Source organism: Rhinopithecus roxellana, chromosome 9, assembly GCF_007565055.1.
Source record: "Rhinopithecus roxellana isolate Shanxi Qingling chromosome 9, ASM756505v1, whole genome shotgun sequence".
In the NCBI taxonomy this organism is placed as follows: Eukaryota; Metazoa; Chordata; class Mammalia; order Primates; family Cercopithecidae; genus Rhinopithecus; species Rhinopithecus roxellana.
Window position 1 is genome coordinate 29,337,841 of NC_044557.1, and position 21,715 is coordinate 29,359,555.

General features: G+C 36.0%; 1 protein-coding gene and 1 pseudogene across 3 annotated transcripts in view; both read right to left on the reverse strand.

Moving 5' to 3' along the window:
* Positions 1 to 911: 911 nt before the first annotated feature.
* On the reverse strand, positions 912 to 4,929 carry LOC104661768 (annotated as a pseudogene). Its single transcript, XR_747887.2, has one exon. The product of XR_747887.2 is annotated as a histone demethylase UTY-like (transcript).
* IMPAD1 (inositol monophosphatase domain containing 1) overlaps positions 912 to 21,715 on the reverse strand; it is a 36,234-nt gene continuing 15,430 nt past the window's right edge. The window contains exons 3-5 of one of the 2 annotated variants that reach the window (XM_010362527.2): positions 20,802 to 20,897; positions 9,204 to 9,365; positions 912 to 7,044 (exon numbers count right to left, since the gene is read on the reverse strand). In XM_010362527.2, the coding sequence (XP_010360829.2) occupies positions 6,773 to 7,044; positions 9,204 to 9,365; positions 20,802 to 20,897 (530 nt within the window). In that variant the 3' untranslated portion in view covers positions 912 to 6,772. The remainder of the gene's footprint in view (positions 7,045 to 9,203; positions 9,366 to 20,801; positions 20,898 to 21,715) is intronic. The other variant, XM_030937742.1, reaches the window with a different exon arrangement.

Below are 21,715 nucleotides of genomic sequence, written 5' to 3' on the forward strand. Positions count from 1 at the left end.
TTTTTATTAGTGAAACTGGCCCAATTAACCCATAAAACTGATGTTTATGGGATTTTTTTTTTTCAACCAACATAGGAATTGACCCTCCTGGGCTTAAAGCTTAAAACTTACATTTGTCTTACCTAGGTTCCTTCAGGCCTCCCAGATAGTATTAGTATCAAGGAACTGAATCTTACCCAGTCATCCCAACCATCCAATGAGATGTCAGACCATTCATTCAACCACTTGCTGCCTGTTGAAGCACTCCATTTTCTCACCCCTCCTGTTTTCCTTCTCTGCTATATAAACCTGTAACTTTAGTCAGGAATTTGGGGGGTTCAGTGAGATAGATTTGCGACTTATCTCCCATCTCCCTAACATCACCCAAATAAATAAAGCCTTTCTTCCTTGGCAATACTCATTGTCTCAGTGATTGGCTTTCTGTGTGGCAAAGAAACAGACCTAGACCAAAACCTTGGTGTTCAATAACATTACCACCTTTCTACAATTTTTTCCTTTCTTCTTTTGTTTTCTCTATCCTCCATCTTACTTTTTAAAAATCTAAGAAAGGATTCAAGCTAGTTTTATAATATGTAAGTCACGTATGTCTGTTCTCAAACAGATGACTTAAGAGTTGAAAATCAGATGAACTCGTAGAGACAGAAAGCTGAAGAGTTACTAGGAGCTGGCTCAGGGGTGGGGACAGGGATCTCAGCAGTGGCTGGTGAGGCTGCTGGAGAATGAAGAGTTACTATTTAATGAGTATAGTTTGTTTAGAAATGATGAATAGGTCCTGGAAATGGTTCCAGGTGGTTGCATAACACTGAAAATGTACGGAATGCCACTGAATTGTACGCTTAAAAATGGTTAAAATGGTAAATTTTTATGTGCTTTTTTACTACAATGAAAAAAAAAGGAGATGCAGCACACCATCTCTTAGACATGACCAATTTATTCAGAGAATTCAAATTTCGTTTGGCAAAGTATATGGGGCAGAGAGTTTGGGATAATTATGTCATTGGAAGCTATCACATTATCTACAGCAAATTGCCTGGGGTAGCATCTGAAGGAAAGGCAAAACTTTTAAAAACAACTTAGTATGTGGGGGGTGATAATCATAAATATTTGCAAAGGTAACAAAACAAACAACCAGCTTATACAACCAAGGCACGAAACATGCTAATGCTAATAATCCTTTATTCAATTTAATTCAACACACATTAAGTACTTAATTTGTGCAAGAGACTGGGCTAGGTGCTGGGCTTGAGGTGGAAATACAAAAATCACCAAGATGCAATCCCTCTCAAGAACTGTATAATCAAGTAAGAGCACATATAGAGATGGTGCTTGCAGGTAAAAACTGCTCTAAAACCATAGGGAGAGAAGAGTTTACTTCCTCCCAGAGGGTGAAGTCAGGACCCACTTAAATTTGGTAGTGTGGGTGAGGAAGGCCATAACACGCTAAGTAAACTGGTGTCTAAGCACGTGACGGCAACAGCTAATGGTCTAGTTCCTCCATGGCTTTAAATATATGAAAGGGAAGAGTATTCAAAGGCATTTTTATTTTAATTTATCTCATTGTTAGCCCAGTATAAGGCAGGATGACAAAAAATAAATAAAAGTATGAAGAGGCAGGAACACAGATTGAAAACTCCATTTCCTAGTTTTAGTGTAAACTCAAGTCCTTGTGCATATACATCTAGTTCCTGAAGTCCACATTGCCAAAAGGGGAAAAACAAGAAAAACCAGTCCTAGCAGTGCCCTGTCATCATGGCAGAGCACTGTCTCTTCTGTGGGACCGAAACAGCTAGCTTTGGCTATTGCCAGTAGTGGACAATATGGCACATGGAAATATAAGTCCATAAATGTGCCCTCATAATGCAAGAATAAGAAAGGTGGCTACAGGAGATAATTTCAGTGATGGAGGGGATGAAACACTTTTTCGTTAATTGATGTAATGATGACTCACTATGCCTTATTTCCTATTTTTAAAAATACAGAATGAGCAAGTCATTCCTGAACAAAAATTTACTATGTATATAACATACACCTCAAAATGAATTTTAAGGGAACATATTACTGATCAAATAACACAGTTTATGCTTTTTCAATTTCCACAAATTGTTAGTTATGATACTTAAGGGAACCCTAAAAACACAATATATAACAAGTCATTTTAATATTATCATCCTTAACTTCTGAAAGTTTGGCTTATGTTATCTTATCTAGAAGTTAAACTACTTACAAATCTCATTTTCCCACAAAATTAATTCAACATCCAACCTTAAAAATAAAAATAAAGCTTTGTCAATGGTAAATTGGAATGCATATACCTGCCAGGCTTTGATGAAATAAAAATAAACAATTTACATAAGCAGTACCTCATAAAACCAAAACCTCCTTTTGAAGTATAAAGTTCCATTCTTCCTGCCCTCTCAGAACTGCCTATCAATTAGAATCCTCTCCCCCTAGGAACTGTACTGGTTTGTAATGTCATACACAAGTATTTTTTAACATTAATAAATTATTGATATGCTACCATAAATAAAGTCACTTTTTAAACCAAAATGACTGTAGACTAACAGCACACTGAAATAATTTATTTAAAACTAAAATTTGCAAAAATGTGATCTATCCTGGTCTAATATTATTAAAATTAAAAATCAAAAGGTGAAATATTATTTCAGACCTATATACATCAAGATGCCAGTTCTTATAAAAAACATACTTTAGTTGTAAATGCTAGATTATGCAAAAATAATTTTATTTCAATTTAATTTTAATGAACTTCCCCCAACTATAATATTAAAAACATCAAAAGAACTTAAGTTTTAATGGCAAAAAGTTCCTATTTTCCCCATCTACTAAAAAGATTGTTTTCCCTTATTAACATACAATGCCCTATTGTTAAGGCACAACTTTTTTAGATTAAAAATGAAACCACAGATTAGGTTTATTTTATACAACAGTAACAAGACAGACTTTTTGTAGGCATATAAATACATCTTAAATTCAATCAAGATCTAAAATGAAAAATTACTTTTTCTTTCTAGGATCAATCAACACATAGTTGATAGGTAGTTACAGCTAGAATAATTCCAACAGTTCCTGTTTTAACCCGTCAGATTGTCTCCAGAAGGCCATCTTCAAAGTGTGATCTAAGAGAGGAAAGCTGAATATTTTCCTTTCTGCACTGGCACTCTACCTTTCTTTACTCATGCTCAGCTATCAGAGACGGCTGTCACCTTCAAAGCCTAAGTGATACCCAATTTTTGAATTCAACATGAGACAAGGACAGATACCCTCACCCTGGGATGACCAGGGTAGATGTCTGCTTTGCATCTTCCCTGTTACCTGACCTTCCTCTAGCTTCTTTCTGACCCTCTTCCTAGCTACCACCCCTCTCCCTCTGACACAGTTCACAAAATATTCAAAGGGAGCACCTAACAAACAGGAAGAATTTGCAAACTGTTAATTAAAACATACAAACCAAAAAGTTTTTGTTACTTCATTATACAGTATAAACAATCCACTGAATAATTACTGATTTAAAATAAAAAAAGAAACACTAAAATTGGGGTGACACATACCAAGACAAACATGACCATCTTGTAGGTCCTTGTAAATTCAACTGAACTGGGGATACAAGTAGGAAAACAGCAAAAGCAAGTTTCCTCAAGCATACGTATCTACCCAACTCTCTTGTGTTTTTTTCTACATTTACATTCTTGAACAATGGGTAGAAAGAAATACTTTGTAAAAACACTCATGTTAGACTTGACAACGTAAAGGTTTGTGGTTTTGAAGGTGATTTTCCTTTACTTTCTGAGGAGTCTTTGTAATGTAATAGTTAACTAGGCCTCCTCCAGGACTGATCTCCCATACTAGGAACTTTACCAGAGCTTCAGATTTCAGCACCAATATCCAGAAAAATGTATATCTAAAAGAATTTGGGAGTGAGAGTTGTGGGGGAAGTATCCTGGCTAAGAAAGAAAAGTAGAGATAAAGGAGAACATGAATGGGCAAGGGAAATGGTCACAAGGTAGAAGAGATGAAGAGGAGCAGAGGAGGGGGACAGCTGATGGGTACTGAGATCACTGTCACTGCCTCTACTAAACGTGGTGTGTAAGTTATATTTTAAGGAAATGTTGCCTCAAAATAAGGGCAACAGTGAAGAAAAGACGAGGAGCTGGTGAGGTATGGGTCATTAAAAGTAAAATGTAATGACTTTGCTACTCTTCAGAAATAATTTTAATGTAATTCTGGGAGATTACATTACCCATTCATGAAGGTGTTTTACTAGTATGCTCTGGCACAATGTCTTGTATAAATAAATATAAATACTGTTCCTAATTCCGCAATGTATGTTGGCTTTTAAAAACAAACAATTTTAAAAATGAACTTTTTATAAAAGTACTTAAAAATCATTAGTAACTAGACTATACCCAACATATTGTAAAAATAATGTATTTAACTCTCAACCAATATTTTAAGTTTTGCACACAACACACACTCTTCACAAAGTCATTATCTACATGCAGATTAATAAAATAAAAATAAAAATAAAATCATCACTTTGGGAGGCCGAGGCAGGCGGATCACCTGAGGTCGGGAGTTCGAGACCAGCCTGACCAACATGGAGAAACCCTGTCTCTAACAAAAATACAAAAAAATTAGCCGGGCATGGTGGTGCATGCCTGTAATCCCAGCTACTTGGGAGGCTGAGGCAGGAGAATCACTTGAACCCAGAAGGTGGAGGCTGCAGTGAGCCGAGATCATGCCATTGGACTCCAGCCTGGCCAACAAGAGCGAAACTCCATCTCGAAAAAATAAAATAAAATAATTCCTGCTAATTTGAACTAGTTTGCTTCCAATTAAATCAGAGCTCCCATATAACATTGAAATTAAATTCCATTTTTTACTTGCCAGTCCCATTTCCCTAACTTTGACATACTATAATAAAAACAGATGCTTATACCACAGGACTCTGGCAACAACATATACCTTTGCCATCCCTCCTGAAAAAGAAAGTTTCTTCAGCTTATTGCAAAGTAAAAAAGATGAGGTCTGACTCTTTTCAAAATTCTCAAGTCCTATTTAAATATCAAGTGTTCCAACTACCAAAACTTTGAATTTTCACTGAAAAGGCCTACTAATGAGGCCCACCACCTTCTCGAATTTGACCAGTTGCAAGAGATTGGGTGAAAACATTTGTGTCATATTAGACTCAGTTTACTAATAAGAAAGTAAAGGGCTTTGGACAATGTAACATACAAACCTAAAGTATGCACATTCCACCAGGCTAGAATGTACACTCTTTGGTCAATTTTACTTCCAAGATAAGAAAATAAAGGGAAAGCTGCATTATGGTTAAAAAATTTAGCAAAGAAAAAAACCATGAGAAATCCCTTTCCTTATCAGTATGTTATGGAATAAAAGGGCACTGGAGTCACATGAAATAATGGCATGGATAGTTTACATGAAGTTTCCAAATATCACATTGAGAGAAACCACACAACCCAATGAAAAATAGTTCACAAAGCAAGGTTCTACTTACGGTAACACAATGAATATGTCACAACCTTTTTTTCTAACCAGACTGAATAGAAAAAAATTTCATCAAAAAGTACCTTCAAACTTCTCTATTTTAATCTGAAGGGAAGTTAAGAGAATCTCAAAAGTTACTACACTTTCAGTTTGGTTAGGCTAGATACATTTATTAATAGTAAAAGCAACCATGGCAAAAGCAACCATACTTATTCTTGATAATGAGAGAATCTTCTATATACAAACCTGGCAAATTTAAAAAAAAATACTAAAACAAAGTTTGAAAATAATGAAACCTAGTTCAATTCATGTAATGTCAAGTAACTTTCAATTGTAATAGAATCATTTATATTCTTATAGTGCCTTACAGCATATTCTATCCTTATGAGAAAATGAACCAAAATTATAGTGCTAACCCTGCATCCTTAAACCAAACCTCACAAAGTTAAAGACTAAGTGTTGGTCAGAAGGAAAAGGATGCAACCATGCATCTTCCATAGGGAAAATGAAAATAGACAGCAAGAGAGCAGAAATGCTGAACTCATGAGTACAAACACATTTATATCTTTATAAAAACAAAACAACACACACACATACACACAGAAATTATTACAATGCAAACCATCATGTGTCTCTATTTTCTACCAGCTGGTAAACCTGTTATTAAAATTTCAAAGAAAAAAATCAATTAAACTTTTTCTATTTTAATCCATAGAAATATTCAGTAACATAAATACAACATTTGTTGCATATTAATGAATGGTGTGGCTTCTTGTGCTTTCCATCCAAATTAGAGGTAAAAATCCCCAATGACTTTATTTTCAATGAGATAGAGTTGTAAAGTTATATTAAACATCTACACAAAAATCAATCTTTCTTTCAACCGAATTCTATATGAAAGTACTAACAAACAGTGAAGATTCATGATGTTGTGTGAAAATGGTGACTCATAACAATGTAGACTCAGCTACAGATTTTAATTCACAAATATATATATGCGCCTTGTGTATGACAACTGTATGAAAATAGTCTCAAAAATAAAGACAATACTTGAGACACAAAGCAACCCATTTTCCCTGATCTTGCATCCTATTACAGGGAAAATAAGTCTCTGATGCTTCATAAATACTTTAAAAAGTTCGGGATGGCCTTAACCATGCATAGTCTCCACCAATCCTTCGAAGCTTCCAGCATTTCAGGCTAACCATTTCAGCTGTGAAGAACTGTACCCTGTAATCAGTTATGCTTATTTATGTCCTGTCTTTTCTAGATCTGGGAGTTTTCTGACCAGGGCCTGGTGGTTCATTCTGATGCTAGCAAGAAGTCCCCCTTCAATGCCGTCTGAACCAGTGTAACTGATTTCTTCACCACTCAGGGTAGTCATATGCCCCCCAAGGGCTTTTAAGATGGCATTACCGGCACATATATCCCACTTTTTGATGTATGTCACATGGATATATAAATCAGCTTTTTCTTGACTCTTATCAGGCACATCCAAAAGTGCTAAAACTTTATAACCTAAAAGATAAACAAAGAATTTAGGTTATTATTCAAAAAATTTTAAGAAAGTAGCATACTTTTTCGATTAAGTATACTGTTAAAATAACAGGATGGGGTGTGCAGGAGCTTGCTGCAGTCTCTGCAACTGCTTAAGTTTAGAATTATTTCAAATTGAAACAATTTTAAAGTAACAGTATAAACATTAAACTCAGAACAAAAATACATTGCAAAATAACTTATTTTTTATTTTATTTTTTTTGAGACAGAGTCTCGCTCTGTCACCCAGGCTGGAGTGCAATGGTGTGATCTCGGCTCACTGCAACCTCTGCCTCCTGGGTTCAAGCAATTCTCCTGCCTCAGCCTCCTGAGTAGCTGGGATTACAGGTGAGCGTCACCATGCCCCGCTAGTTTTTTTGTATTTTTTAGTAGAGACGGGGTTTTTCCATGTTGGTCATGCTGGTCTTGAACTCCTGGCCTCCTGATCTGCCTGCCTTGGCTTCCCAAAGTGTTGGGATTACAGGCGTGAGCCACTGCACTCGGCCTGCAAAGTAACTTATTAAGCTGGTCTCAAATGTAACTAAATATATACCTATAATTTAAAATTTTTAAATATACATTGTGGTTTTCTATAGAATGACACATTCAGTATGTGCCATTTTCTATGGAATGACACATTCAGTATGTGCCATTTTCTATGGAATGACATATTAAACACACAAGTTTTACCTAAACATCTAAGTAGGCCTCATGTGAAAGAGAACTAACAGTAACACTACCACTCTAAAGCCTTTTTGTAATGAGGCAGAATTTTAAAATTAATAAAAAATGCAGAAGAAACTGGGTCTAGAATCTAGTTATCTCATCCCTACTGGGTATTCTGGACATTTTTCCTAACCAACCTAACAGAGAGCCTCTAAGAAAATAATGAAGCCCATATTAAAGAAGGCAGATATATAGAAAAGAAAATTAAAATTATTAGGCTTAAAAAGGCCTAATAAACCTAATAAAGTTAAAAAGTATTGGCCAGGTGTGGTGGCTCACACCTGTAATCCTAGCACTTTGGGAGGCCACAGCAGGCAGACCACCTGAGCTCAGGAGCTCAAGACCAACCTGGGCAATGTGGCAAAACCCCATCTCTACTAAAAATAACAAAAAATTAGCCAGCCATGGTGGTGCATGCCTATAGTCCCAGCTACTTGGCAGGCTGAGGCACAAAAATCACCTGAGCCCAGGAGGCGGAGGTTGCAGTGAGCCTAGATTACACCACTGCACTCCAGCCTGGGAGATAGAATGAGATCGTATCTCAAAAAAGACAAAAAAAAAAAAAAAAAAAAAAAAAGTTAGGAAGTATTACTTCTCCCTTTAAGTGTGCTGAGAAGCTTTTTCAACACATTTGTTTGCTGACCATAATTTGCTATTAACCTGAATTAAAACATTTCTGACATGTTAGACAGTATCCATAACAGGAGCTGACAAACAGCCCATCAAGCTAAATCCAGGTCATGGCCTGTTCTTGTAGGGCTCTTAAGATGAGAATTTTTAAAAAATATGTTCAAAGGTTCATTAAAGAAAATCAAAGAATAGTATGCAACAGAGACTTTATATGGCTCACGAGGCTTGAAATTGTATTATCGGTTTCTTTTCCGAAAAACTAGGCTGACTAATATAATAGTACAGAATATACAGTAAGGTGGGTGGGCACTAGCCTCTCTTGCTCATCCCAGGCATGCAGGTTAAAGAGTTCAGGAGTGTTAAAAGTGACTCAGGGATTAGCTTTTCTAATAATACTTACGATGACTCCTGGCGTCTTTCTGCCATATGAAGCATCGTAAGTGCTTGATCTTTCTTCCCCTCTGTGATATTCCCACAGATAAGACAATTATTTTGAAATTAGATTGCATAAAAAGCAATTAGTGGTAGATCTAATGGGAGGGAATATGCTTTTGTGTATTCAAGAAAGAGAAATCACTGTTGTGAGACTGCTTCTTTCTAATAAGAAGGGCAGAGTGACAAAACTCCCACCCTCGAGGTTACCAAACAGGAGACCAAGCCTGCCTTAAAAGTACGCCATTCTTCCTCACTTTCTTCCCAAGCATGGACAAGCAAATCAGTCTCCTAACACAGCCTTGACCATGCCAGGAACATTCTCCAGGGATCACACAGGAAGAGGAACATACCAGCACCACCAGCTGGGATAATTGTAGTCTGGTTTCCAAAAGTCTGAAGAGCGACCTGTCTGACCATCCCTGAATGGGAACGAGACACAACGATCCTTGGGGTCTTCTCATTGTAGGAAGAGCGGGCTTTCACATTTGAACCACCATCTACCATTGCCCAAGCTGAAAAGCAAATATAATATCCATTAATGGCACTGAAGCTTTACAACTAAAGGTTATATTCTTCAGAACCCAAAGTGCCATGTACGACTGACAAAAGACTCTCTTCTAAAAAGTTATTTGTATTTTCCCCCAAAACAGAAAGCTTTATTTTTTTTCAGGATACAAAAGTAATATATATGTATTTTTACATTAAAATGGACATGTATTAAGATGAAACTAAAAAAGGTCATGTTATCTTGCACAGTCAAAGACAATGACTATTAAATATTTAGCTTAAGGATTCCCATGCTCCACTGGCATGACACTGAAACTCCACTTCTCCCTACATCTATCCCACTGTCTTCCCTCCCTTTCACAATTGTGATCCCAAGAGCACTCCCTAATAAACATCCTGAAGCTAATCTCCAGCTCCAAGTCTGATTCCTGGAGAACCCAACCTGCAACATAAGCACGACTAACTTCTCTAACTCCAATTTTAAAATGCATTTTCTCCTATACTGCCTCCACTTCTATATACTCATGGTTTCAATTATTTGCATATTAGCTCAATCTCCTAAGTGACTTTATAAACAGAAAATAGTTGAAAGAGGTGAGTTAGGTTTACATATCAGCCTTATCAGAGAGTATTAAAGAAAAAGCCTTAGATTTCAAAAATAGAATAGAATTTTTAAAAGGGAAGGGGATGCCAGAGAAGGCTTCAGATGATTTTCTTGGTTTGGAAGTTTTCTTCACTGACTATAAAACTATACAAGAGAACAAACTTACTCAGAATTATCCCAATTAGATTGTTGTTTTAGCAGTCACTCACTACAGGGCAAGATATAGTCCACCATGGTTAGTAATGAAACCAGCTGCATCACCAGCTTATTTCTGGCTGCAGAAAAAAAAATCAAAAACATTAGCTGAATATGGGTTTCTGAGTTCCCCAAGAATGATGGCAGTCTCCTGGACTCTTCTCATACCTCCTTCTAAAAACTATACACAGCAACAAGAACAACAAACAGAAATACCCACGCTCTGTACCTACAGAGTAAGTAGGAGACAGAAGAGAGCTATCAACAAAAACGTATGAGAAAGTAGGGGGGTAAACACTGAAGATCAGCAGGATAAGCACTGGAGCTGACCCTAGTATGGGGATTATAGCAAGAGCTTCAGAGAGGTGCTAAGAGGTCAGAGAACTCTCAGTGGCCGCAGGACTCAGATAATAACAGCCAGGATTTCTCCCCAGAAGGAAGAGGTTCCATCTAAAATGGGAAGTACTGAAAAAGTCCTGAAACTTGGCAACAAAGCATCAAGAAGCAGCTTGGAGAAGATATGGGACCAGAATTGTAGTCTTGAGAACACCCTCGTGGTGGCAAGGGAGGGGGTGATGATGTAAGACAATTTTTGGGATTTGGAAGGTAGCAACGAGAACTGAAGAGAAGGAAGAGATTAAGATAGGGGCTTTATTGAAACAAAGTCAGATCAAACAAGAAAGAAGAGCTCTGAAAACCAAAAACCATACTGATAATGAAGATAAAGCCTTTCCCACACTAACAGAAATGAAACCCCCTGAACTGAGAATCATCCAAACTCCCTTCCTGCCACCAACCTTCCATTAATCCCACAACAGCTGGCCCAAACAGGAATAAGAAGTATAAAACTGCAATGTGCACTGAAAAATATAAAAAGAAATAGAGAACACACAGATTAAAACATTTCAGGATACTCAAATTTCCACAATGCAGAGAAAAATCATAAACCAACATTCTAACATGATTAAAAATAATAAACAACAATATACTGAATAAATGCCATGAAACAAAAGATCAACAACTCAGAAAAGATGGGCAAACAACAAGATGTGAAATGGGCGCTCACATAACACAGAAAAGAAACTGAAAAAAAAAAAGAAAATAACAAAATCACTGCAGGCTTAGCACTAAATCACAGGACAAAGGGCAACAGACTTGTTCAAAATATGGCAAGCAATGAGAAAAGTAAAAAGGGAAATGAAACAAGTAAACAGATAAAAGGGACTACAGAGAAAGTGATACATAAAAAAACCAAAAAAGAGTCAACATACATATATAAGGAATCCCTGAAAAAGAAAAATTAATGGGATGGAGCTAATCTTTAAAATTACAATTCAAGAAAATGTCCCTAAAAAACAAAAGAGAACCTTAGTCTGGGCTCAGTGGCTTGTGCCTATAATCCTAGCACTATGGGAGGCCAAGGTAGGAGGATCACTTGTTAAGCCCAATAGTTTGAGGCTGCAGTGAACTATGATCATGCCACTGCACTCCAGTCTGGGCAACAGAGTGAGATCTTGTCTCTAAAAAAATAAAAAATTTAGGAGAGGATCTAAATATCTACACTGAGAGACATACCGAGTACCTGGGAAATCTGCCCAGAAGGCCAGTTCTAAAAGACATCATAGTTATATCATTAAAGTTTAGTGAGTTGAACAGTGTCCTACCAAACTTCCTGTCCACTTCGAACTTTCAAATTGTGAACTCATTTGGAAATAGGATCTTTGCAAATGTAATTAGCTCAGCTGAGGTCATCGTGGAGTAAGGTGGGCCCTAAATCTAATGACTGGTGTCCTTATAAGCAGAGGAGATATAAAGGAGACTGTCATGTGAAGACAGGCAGAGACTGGAGTGACGCATCTATTGACTAAGGAATGCCAACAATGTCTGGAGCCACCAGAAGCTGCAAGAGAAAACTTCCTCCAAGCCTGCAGAGAAAGCGTGGTCCTACTGACTCCTTGATACCAGACTTCTGGCCTCCAAAACTTTGAGAGAATAAATTTTCTGTTGTTTCAAGTTTGTGGTAACAGCCCAAGAAAACTAATACAGAGTGAACCAAAGACTGTAATAACTAGCCAAGCAGTCTTTTAAGTATCAAGACTATAGACAAAGTTGTTGGCGTGTACTCAGGGAAGATCATACCATGAGTTAGCTCTTCTAAGGTAATCTATTAGAAGACAAACTTTATCAAACCAAGGGGTGACTGAGAAACTCTTAGCAAATGCATTGTTGGTTACCATTGGACAAATTTAACTGTGGATTTAAGAGGAAACCAAAGATGGAAATAAGGTAAAAGAATAAAGGTGTATAAATGGTTATCTCATAGTTGGCTGATAAAAGTTTAAGGACACCATTTAACTCTGACAGGCTGAAGAGCAGAGTCGAAAAGTCAACATCAAAAAAATATAACTGACTAAAATGAAATGACGGTCAAGGCTAAAATACGCTAATTTCATCACCACTTATAGTAGTGAACCAAGAGACAATGAGACAATGTCTAAAGAAAAGGACTACATGAGTACGTAAAGAAAAAAGGATAAAGAAAGGCATTAGTAAAAGCAACAAAAAGAACAAATTTAACTTAAAAATAGTAACAGTAGTTGTTTGAACCACACTGAACATATAAAATTCATTAAGATCATAAGAATATTTACAGAGAGAGAGCCTGCTCCTCCCTGGAAAAACATGTTCCCGCTGGAAGGGTTCTGTACTTTAACTCCTTACTCTGAAAATTGGTAAATAAAGTAAAATAATTAAACATTTATCCTGTTTTTCCAGAAGAAACATTTCAGAACAAACAAATTAATTCCAATTAACAGAGAAAGTTCTCTATAGAAGAATTCAAGCTAATATATGTAGAAACAACAGAAATAGAAAATCTCATTTTATAACATCTTTAAGAGATCTTAAAACGATTATGCAAAAGGTTTAATAAAACTGGATCTCAAATGATGTCAGAATCTCTCTCCAGATTACCTGCTAGTAGCAAAAAAATAAAAATTTTTTAACTAAGAGATCAGGTCACGAAAGCTTTAATCATCTGAGCATCATTAATGGCAAGACAAGTATTATGTAATATGATGCAGTAGGAAGTACGTGAAAAATACCTACAATGTATTCATGACAAAAATGCTTAACCTCAATCCTATCAAGGATTCAGATCTAATCTGCACTTTATAAGAGGACATAAAAATAAAGAAGTTAAATGATACCCTGTGGAAACAATCAGACAAGTCCAAAAGACGGACTATTCTAAAGGAGAAATGACTTAAGCTTCCCAACATCAATGTCATGGGGGCATAAGGGGGACCTAGGGGTTGTTCTAGATTAAGAAACCTTAACTTAACAACCTATAAACCAAAATAAATGCTTGTTGGTTGACTGGATCTTGGTTTGAACTAACCAGCTGTAAAATCCGCTTTAGCAGCAATTGGGGAAATGTAAATATTTGACGACATTAGGAAATAATTGTTAATTTTATTATATTAATAAATAATATTTTTGTAGGAAATCTCCTAACTTTTTGTAGGAAATCTCCTAACTTGTTAGAGATGCATACTGAAGTATAAGGGTAAAATGTTTATTATGATCCTTATAATTTTCTTTAAGGTACACAGGCTGAAAAATAGGAAAGCAAATATGTAAAACTGTTATCAACTGTTAAATCAGAATGAAGGGGTATATAAGCATTCGTTATAATTTTATGTTTGTTGAAATTATTCATAAAAGTTAAAAAAAAAGAGAAAAAAACAAAAAATCCTCCTTTTTATAAATATTCCCAAAACCAGTTTTACTAAGAAGTGAATTTACAATGCTTTATCTCTAGAGGTCAGTATTGTTGTGTAAGAGAATAAAAATATTATAGCATATCTCAGTACATACTACCAGAATAATGTAAGAATTGCTGACTTCATATTTTTAAAAATGTTCTTCATGTTACATAAACTCAATACATTCATTAGTAACACATGAACACAATTATTTCAAGTGCCTAACACAGTAGGTGCTTAAATAAATATAAATGATGGATGATACTGAGGTATGGTGGTAAGGTAGAAGAGCAGCTACAAAATGTGTTTATCTTACCTGTAAGATATGCTAAAAAAAAAAAAAAAAAGGCCCAGTAGGAAATAAAAAGTGGTTGGTACGTTCCTACACCGACTTCAGACATTATAATTTATTATTATTAATAGCTACAAATTTCCACTGAGTGAATATACACTTGACCTTTGAACAACATATGGGTTTGAACTGTGTGGCTCCCCTTATACCCAGATATTTTTTCAATAAATATTTTGGTAAGCTTTTGGGAGATTTGTGACGATTTGAAAAAAATTCACGGACAAACTATGTAGCCTAGAAATAAAAAAAAAAAAAAAATAAGAAAAAGCTAGGTATGTCATGAATGCATGAAATGTATGTTGGTACTAGCTTATTTTATCATTTACTACCATAAAATATATACAAAGTATAAAATGTTAAAACTTATGAAAACTTAAGCACACAAGCACTTACAGACCATACATACGTAGCACCATTCACAGTTAAGAGAAATGTAAACAAATATGAAATCATAAACTGCACAAAATTAATTATAGTACATAATATATTACTGAAATAATTTTGTACCACCCCCCAATGCTATTGTGTGAGCCCAAGCGTCATGAGCACCCACTTAAAACCCTATGTGATGTAATCATCTCTGTGGGAGCAGTTTGTCTCTCTGGTAAATTGCTTACCATGGTAAAAAGTGATCTCTTGTGGTTTTTGCATATTTTTCATAGTGTTTAGTACAATTTCATAGTGTTTAATGCAAACTTTGAATAACACCATGAGACTCATTTGAAGAGCCACTAGTGATGCCAGAAGTGCTCCCACCTAGAGAAAAATCATGACATTACAAGAAAAAATTGAATTGCTTGATATACACCACAGATTGAAGTCTATAGTTGTGGCTGCCTATGTCAAGATAAATGAATACAGTGTAAGAATAATTGTGAAAAAAACAAACAAACAAGAAAACTCATGAAGTCATTGCTGAAGCTACACCAACAGGTGCAAAAACCTTAACACTTTTTATGAGATACCTTTTTATCTCATATGAAAATGCAGCTATTATGTGGGTACAAAGTTGCTATATGCCTAAAGACTGTAGTATGATTCAAGAAAAAGTAAAGTCATATGACAACTTTAAAAAAAAGGAAGGTGAAGAATCTAAAGCTGGATTATTTAATGCCAGTAAAGGATGGTGTGATAATTTTAGAAAGAGGTCTGGTTTTAAAAAATGCCAAGATAACAGAAGGAGCAGCTTCTACCAATCAAGAGGCAGATAAGTTCCCAGATGCCATTAAGAAAATTATTGAGTTCTGTCTGCTTGAACACGTTTTCAATGCAGACGAGTGTCCTATCCTGGGGGAAAAAAAAAAAAAAAAAAAAAAAGCCACAAAACACATTTATTAGTAAAGAGGAGAAATGAGCACCAGCATTTAAGACACGAAGGATGGGCTAACTCTACTGTTTTGTATAATGCAGTCAGCTTTATGACCAGGACAGCCCTTAGCTACAAAACCGCTAAACCCTGAGTCTTGAAAGGAAAAGATAAAACACTAGCCGCTTGCTAGTCTTCTGACTACAACAAGAAGGCCTGGACAACAAGAATCCTTTTTCTCGATTGAGTTCACTAATGCTTTGACCCTGAAGTCTGAAAGTACCTTGCCAGTAAGGGACTGCCTTTTAAAGTTCTTTGGGTATTGGACAATGCCCCTGGCAACCCAGAACCCCATGAGTTCAGCAATGAAGGCATCAAGTGGTCTACTTGCCCCCAAACACTATGTCTCTAATCCAGCCTCTAGAGCAGGAGGTCATAAGGACCTTTAAGGCTCATTATATAAAGTGCTCTATGGAAAGGACTGTCAATACTAATAGTAGTGAACCCTGACAGAGAAGATCATTCAAAGTCTGGAAGGATTACACCACTAAAGATGCCACTGTTATGGAAAACCCATGAATTCATCAAGCCAAAAATAATAAATTCCTGCTGGAAAAAACTGTCCAGATGTTGTGCATGTCTCAAGACTTACAACAGAGGCAATCAAGAAAATCATGAAAGAGTGCAGATGTTATTTTTAAAAGGTGGGAGGTAAAGGGTTTCAAGATAAGGATCTTGGAGACATTCAAGAGTAAATAGACACCACACCAGAGGAATTAACAGAAGATGACTTGATGGAGATAAGTGCTTCAAACCAGGGCTAGATGATGAGAAAGAAGATGTAGAAGAAGCAGTGCCAGAAAATTAATTGATATTAGACAATTCGGAAGAAAGGTTCTCATTATTCAAAACTGCTTTTGACTTCTTTTATGACATGGACCATTTTATGATACAGTCACTGAAACTAAAGCAAATAAGGAAGGATTGGTACTATATAGTAAAATTTTTACAGAAATGAAAAGTAAAAAAGTCAAACAGACATTACAACATATTTTCACAAAGTTACATCAAGTATATCCTGCCTTTCCTTCCACCTCCTCCACCCGAGACAACAAGACTAATAATCCTTTCTCTTTCTCCTCCTCCTCCTCTGCCTATTCAATGTGAAGACAAAGAGGATGAAGATCTTTTTAAGCCATTTCCCTCTTATTCAGTCATATATTTGCTCTTATGATTTTCTCAGTAACATTTTATTTCCTCTACTTTAAGAATACAGTACATAATAAATATACAAAATATGTGTTAATCAACTATGTTATTCATTAAGATTTCTGGTCAAAATAAGGCTATTCACAGTTAAGTTTTAAAGGAGTCAAAAGTTATACACAGATTTTCAACCATCAGTGCCCCAATCCCTGCACTGTTCATGGGTCTACTGTACTACACTTACTTATACATTTATATATTACTTCATTAAAATACTATTCAAGTATCTCTTGATTCTAAGAATTTCAAACTCAAGGAATTAATTGTAATTAAGTCTGATAAAAATTTTTATAAGCTTTGCTCCAACTACTGCCAACAACAATAATATCTAGTTCCCACTATAGACAAGTGTAGCTAAATTCTGGTAAACATACCCAATACTTAACAACTGGTATTCCTCCAACATCAACATACTGTCTGGATCTGAAAATAACATTCCAAGAGAAGGGCACAAGGCAAGCAAACACTCAGTGTGGGAATGAAAGGTCAACTCAACATAATTCTGAACTTATTATGTTAGAGAGTTTGCAGACTAGCAAGCACCTTTGTGTTCCAGCACACTGGGCAAGTTAGCTGCATTACAGAAGAATGGGGTATTATATTACTAATTTAAAAAGACATTTTTAGAAACCACTTTTTGCTAAGTTAGGGACGTTTGGCTTCTTTAAGATGGGTAAGCCTACAGACAAGAGAGGAATATATATTCTTATTAAATAAAAGTTTCTAAAAAGGAGAATTTTATTATTCCTATTTTTCCCCTAATACCTACAGATGTGAAAATCAATGCCCAGAGAATGTGAATCTACTTGCCAATCTAATATCAATTTCCACTTCATTTCCTTTATTGAGCTTCCAATTCTCTTTGGAATAGCAGGCTCTGTTTGCAGCTAAGGGTGTCATGTGACATTCGGCCAATAAAATGAAGCAGAAGTTTAATGGATAGGACTTCAAGATATTTTTTTCCTAATACAAAGAATATAGGGTAGACCTTTAGTCTCTCTTCTTTCTCCTTTCTCCTGCCTAGAACAGAGAACCATGGTAAATGAGAGGAGCCACCTTTGTGAACATGCAAACAAAAAGCTACTTTCTAAGAAAAAAAGCAACAAGAGAGGACTCAGATCTTTAAACATATTACGGAGTCACTAAAGCACACCTATGCTTTGGCCTTCTTGTTAGTTGAGAAAAAGAAACCCTTGTTGAACCACTGCAATCAGATTTACATTGTGTGTAGCTAAATGCCATCCTAACTGATATAATGAGATAATAAGGGACAGTGTCAAAAGAACAAGAGGGATTCAAAGACTTAAGCTCTGTATTTAACTTTTATATGTCTGTTTTTTTTTTTAATTAAAAAAGGTCACCGTAATTTCCGTTTTATATTCCTTCCAGAGTTACTGAAGACTGAAAAAACTTATGTCAATGCACTTCATAAACTGCGAAAATACAAAATAATTGTAAGATACTATTAAGGAGTGGTTAGTTCTTATAGTAACATTTTGAACTTATGGTTTTCATGATAGGAGCTCCTAAGTCCATTTTTTCATCTATAAAAAAGGAAAATGTCTTTCCTTGTCACATAGTTACTGAAAGGTTCAAATGAGATAACATTAAGCATACTGCAAATTGTTAAACACTATATAAATGTTAGAAATGACGGTGTTATTATTTTGAAAGTCGTGTGATACTGATTTGAATAAAATTTCTATGGTTGATTCTACCACTAATTTACATGAATGACCTTGAGGAAGGTATTAAATTTTTGAGTCTCATTTCCTCATTTGTTAAAGTGAGAGTACTGAGTTTAGTAACTGTGTCCCTCTCTCTGTGTAGCAGTACTATGCTGTACTCCAACATCTACTTTCCCTGTTTTCCTTGAAAGACAGAATCCCTAAATTTTAGTTTGGATGGCCATTGAAAATAAGGACTACATTTTTTTGCCTTCTTTGCGACTGGGTTCTAGATGGGTTTTGATCAATAGGATGTGAGGTAAAGAGATGCATGTTTGACTTCACAAGTCAAACCCTTAGTGGGAAATGTCCTCTATGTCTCCCTTTTTACCCTTTCCACGGGTGAAATATGGCCGAAGTGGTGAGCCATCCTCAGTCACACAGAGGAAGACAATAGCAAAGCAACAACAATAGAGAGAGAACTGCATGCCTGGCACAGGGAACTACCCTGGCAGTCACGGGCTGCTTATATACTATCTGTTAAAGAATAAAACTACTTTGTATTCAACCTCGTATATTTTGGTGTACATTACAGTAGTCTAAACTTTACAGCCTAGTGTGTATTCCAACTAATTCAGTAAGGATTAAGGAAAATATGTGAAGGTAATCCATAAGCCATAAAGCAACTACATAATCTTACAGTACATTGTCATAGTAATGGCTTAAATCTTTTGTAGCTTATCAAACCATCAACTTTAAAAATTATTTGAATTATGAAAAGAAGAAAAAAGGTCAGATAGCACAAAGTAGACTTGATTTTGAAACACAGAGCCAACACTCAAATAGATGTTTAGCCAACCTCAGAGCAGCCAGGATTTGGGATTCACAGTTACACAGCAAAGCAAATACGTAATTTTAGAGTAATCAAAAATTAACTTTGTCTTTCTGCTTCTCCCCACTTCACAGACAGCCTTTTTATGGTAATTATCAGTCATGCCCCTAAGACACAATGGGGATGACTGTAGTAAATGATGGTAGTATAGGATGCCCATTGTGTCCATATCCTAAAGCTGCCATAAAAAACTACAGGTTGAGAATTCCTAATCCAAAATTCCAAAATCTGAAATGCTCTGAAATCTAAGACAAGCACTGACATGATGTCACAAGTGGAAAATTACCTACTGGACCTCATGATAGTTCACAGATGGAACTTCGCTTCAACCACAAAATTATTTAAAATGTTGTATAACATTACCTTCAAGCTATGTAAACAAGCTATATATGAAATATAAATAAATTTCATGTTTATACTTGGGTCCCATCTCCAAGATATCTCATTATATATATGCAAATACATTAAATCTGCAATGTGAAACACTTCTGGTCCCCAAACATTTCAGATAATGGATACTTAATCTGTACCACAAATTTGGTGGCTTATAAATATATATTTTCTTATAGTTCTAAAGGCTAGAAGTCTAAAATCAAGGGGTCAGCAGGGTTAGTTTCTTCTGGAGGCTCTGAGGGAAAATAACTTCCATGGCTCTCTCCTAGCTTCTGGTGACTGCAGTCCTTAGCCTATTAAAGACATCACTCCAATCTCTGCCTCCAACTTCACATCATCTTATCCCACATATGTCTGTGTCTTTTCTGTTTCTTACAAAAAAACTCTAATTTGCTTAAGAACCTTCTCTAATCCAGTATAATCTCATCTCAATGCTTACCTTAACATTCTGTGTTGTTATGGTTAAACTGTGTCCCCCAAAAAGATAAGCTGACATCCTCACTCCCAGCACCTCGAAATCTGACTTTATTTGGAGATACGGTCATGGTAGATGTACTAGGTTAAGATAAGGTAACACTAGAGTAAGGTGGGCGCTTAATCTCAAATGACTAGTGTGCTTGTAAAAGGAGAAGAGACACAGACACACAGATAGGATGCCATATGATGATGGAGGCAGACATTGGAATAAACAGTCATAAGCCAATGAACGCCACAGAATGCTGGCAAGATGCCAGAAGCTAAGAGAAAAACAAAAAGATTGTCCCTTACAAGTTTCAGGGAGGGCATGGCTCTGCCAGCACCACAATTTTAGATTTCTAGGCTCCAGAACTGTCAGACACTACACTTCTGCTGTTTAAGACACATGATGTGTGTTTTTTTGTTATAGCAGCCCTAGGAAATTAATATAGGAGTGGACACAAATTTGGGTATATGACAGTAAATACTATAGACAAATGGTTCCATAACAATAATTCTTGAAAGCTCTAGCAAATTTCATACCTGTATATTCGGAAAATGGCTTATGTATAACTCCTAACACAGGTTTACCATTTACAGCCACACACACCATAGTAGTGACGTACTTTCGAAGATCCTCTACGAGAAAAAAAACAAAACAACACACACAAATGTCGAAGTAATGTGCATAAATTCAGGATACGATACTACACTTTAGTTCATTAAAAAATTTATATACATGAAATGTCTTTCCAAAACAACAATCCCTTCAAGCAAACAGAGTCCAAGGGCAAGGGCCAGTTTAAAGGAGTGGCTAACAGTTCTGGTTCACAATGAGATACCGTATCACACCAGTCAGAATGGCTATTATTAAAAAGTCAGAAAATAACAGATGTGAGTGAGGTTGTGGAGAAAAAGGAATGCTTATACACTGTTGGTGGGAGTGTAAATTGGTTAAGCCACTGTGGAAGACAGTGAGGCAATTCATCAAAGGCCTAAAAATAGAAATACTATTCGACCCAGCATTCCCATTACTGGTCTAAAAGAATATAAATCATTCTATTACAAAGACGCATGCATGTGTATGTTCATTGTAGCACTATTCACAATAGCAAAGACATGGAATCATATTAAATGCCCATCAATGATAGACCAGGTTAAAAAAAAAAAAAACTGTGGTACATATACACCATGCAATATTATGCAGCCATAAAAAAGAACAAGATCAAGTCCTTTGTAGGGGCATGGATGGAGCTGGAGGCCATTATTCTTAGCAAACTAACGCAGGAACAGAAAACCAAATACCACGTGTTCTCTAAGTGGGGAGCTAAATGATGAGAACACATGGACACATAGAGGAGAACAACACACACTGGGGCCTTTCAGAGGAGAGTCAGAGGAGGAAGAGAATCAGGAACCATAACTAATGGATACTAGGCTTAATACTTGGGTGTTGA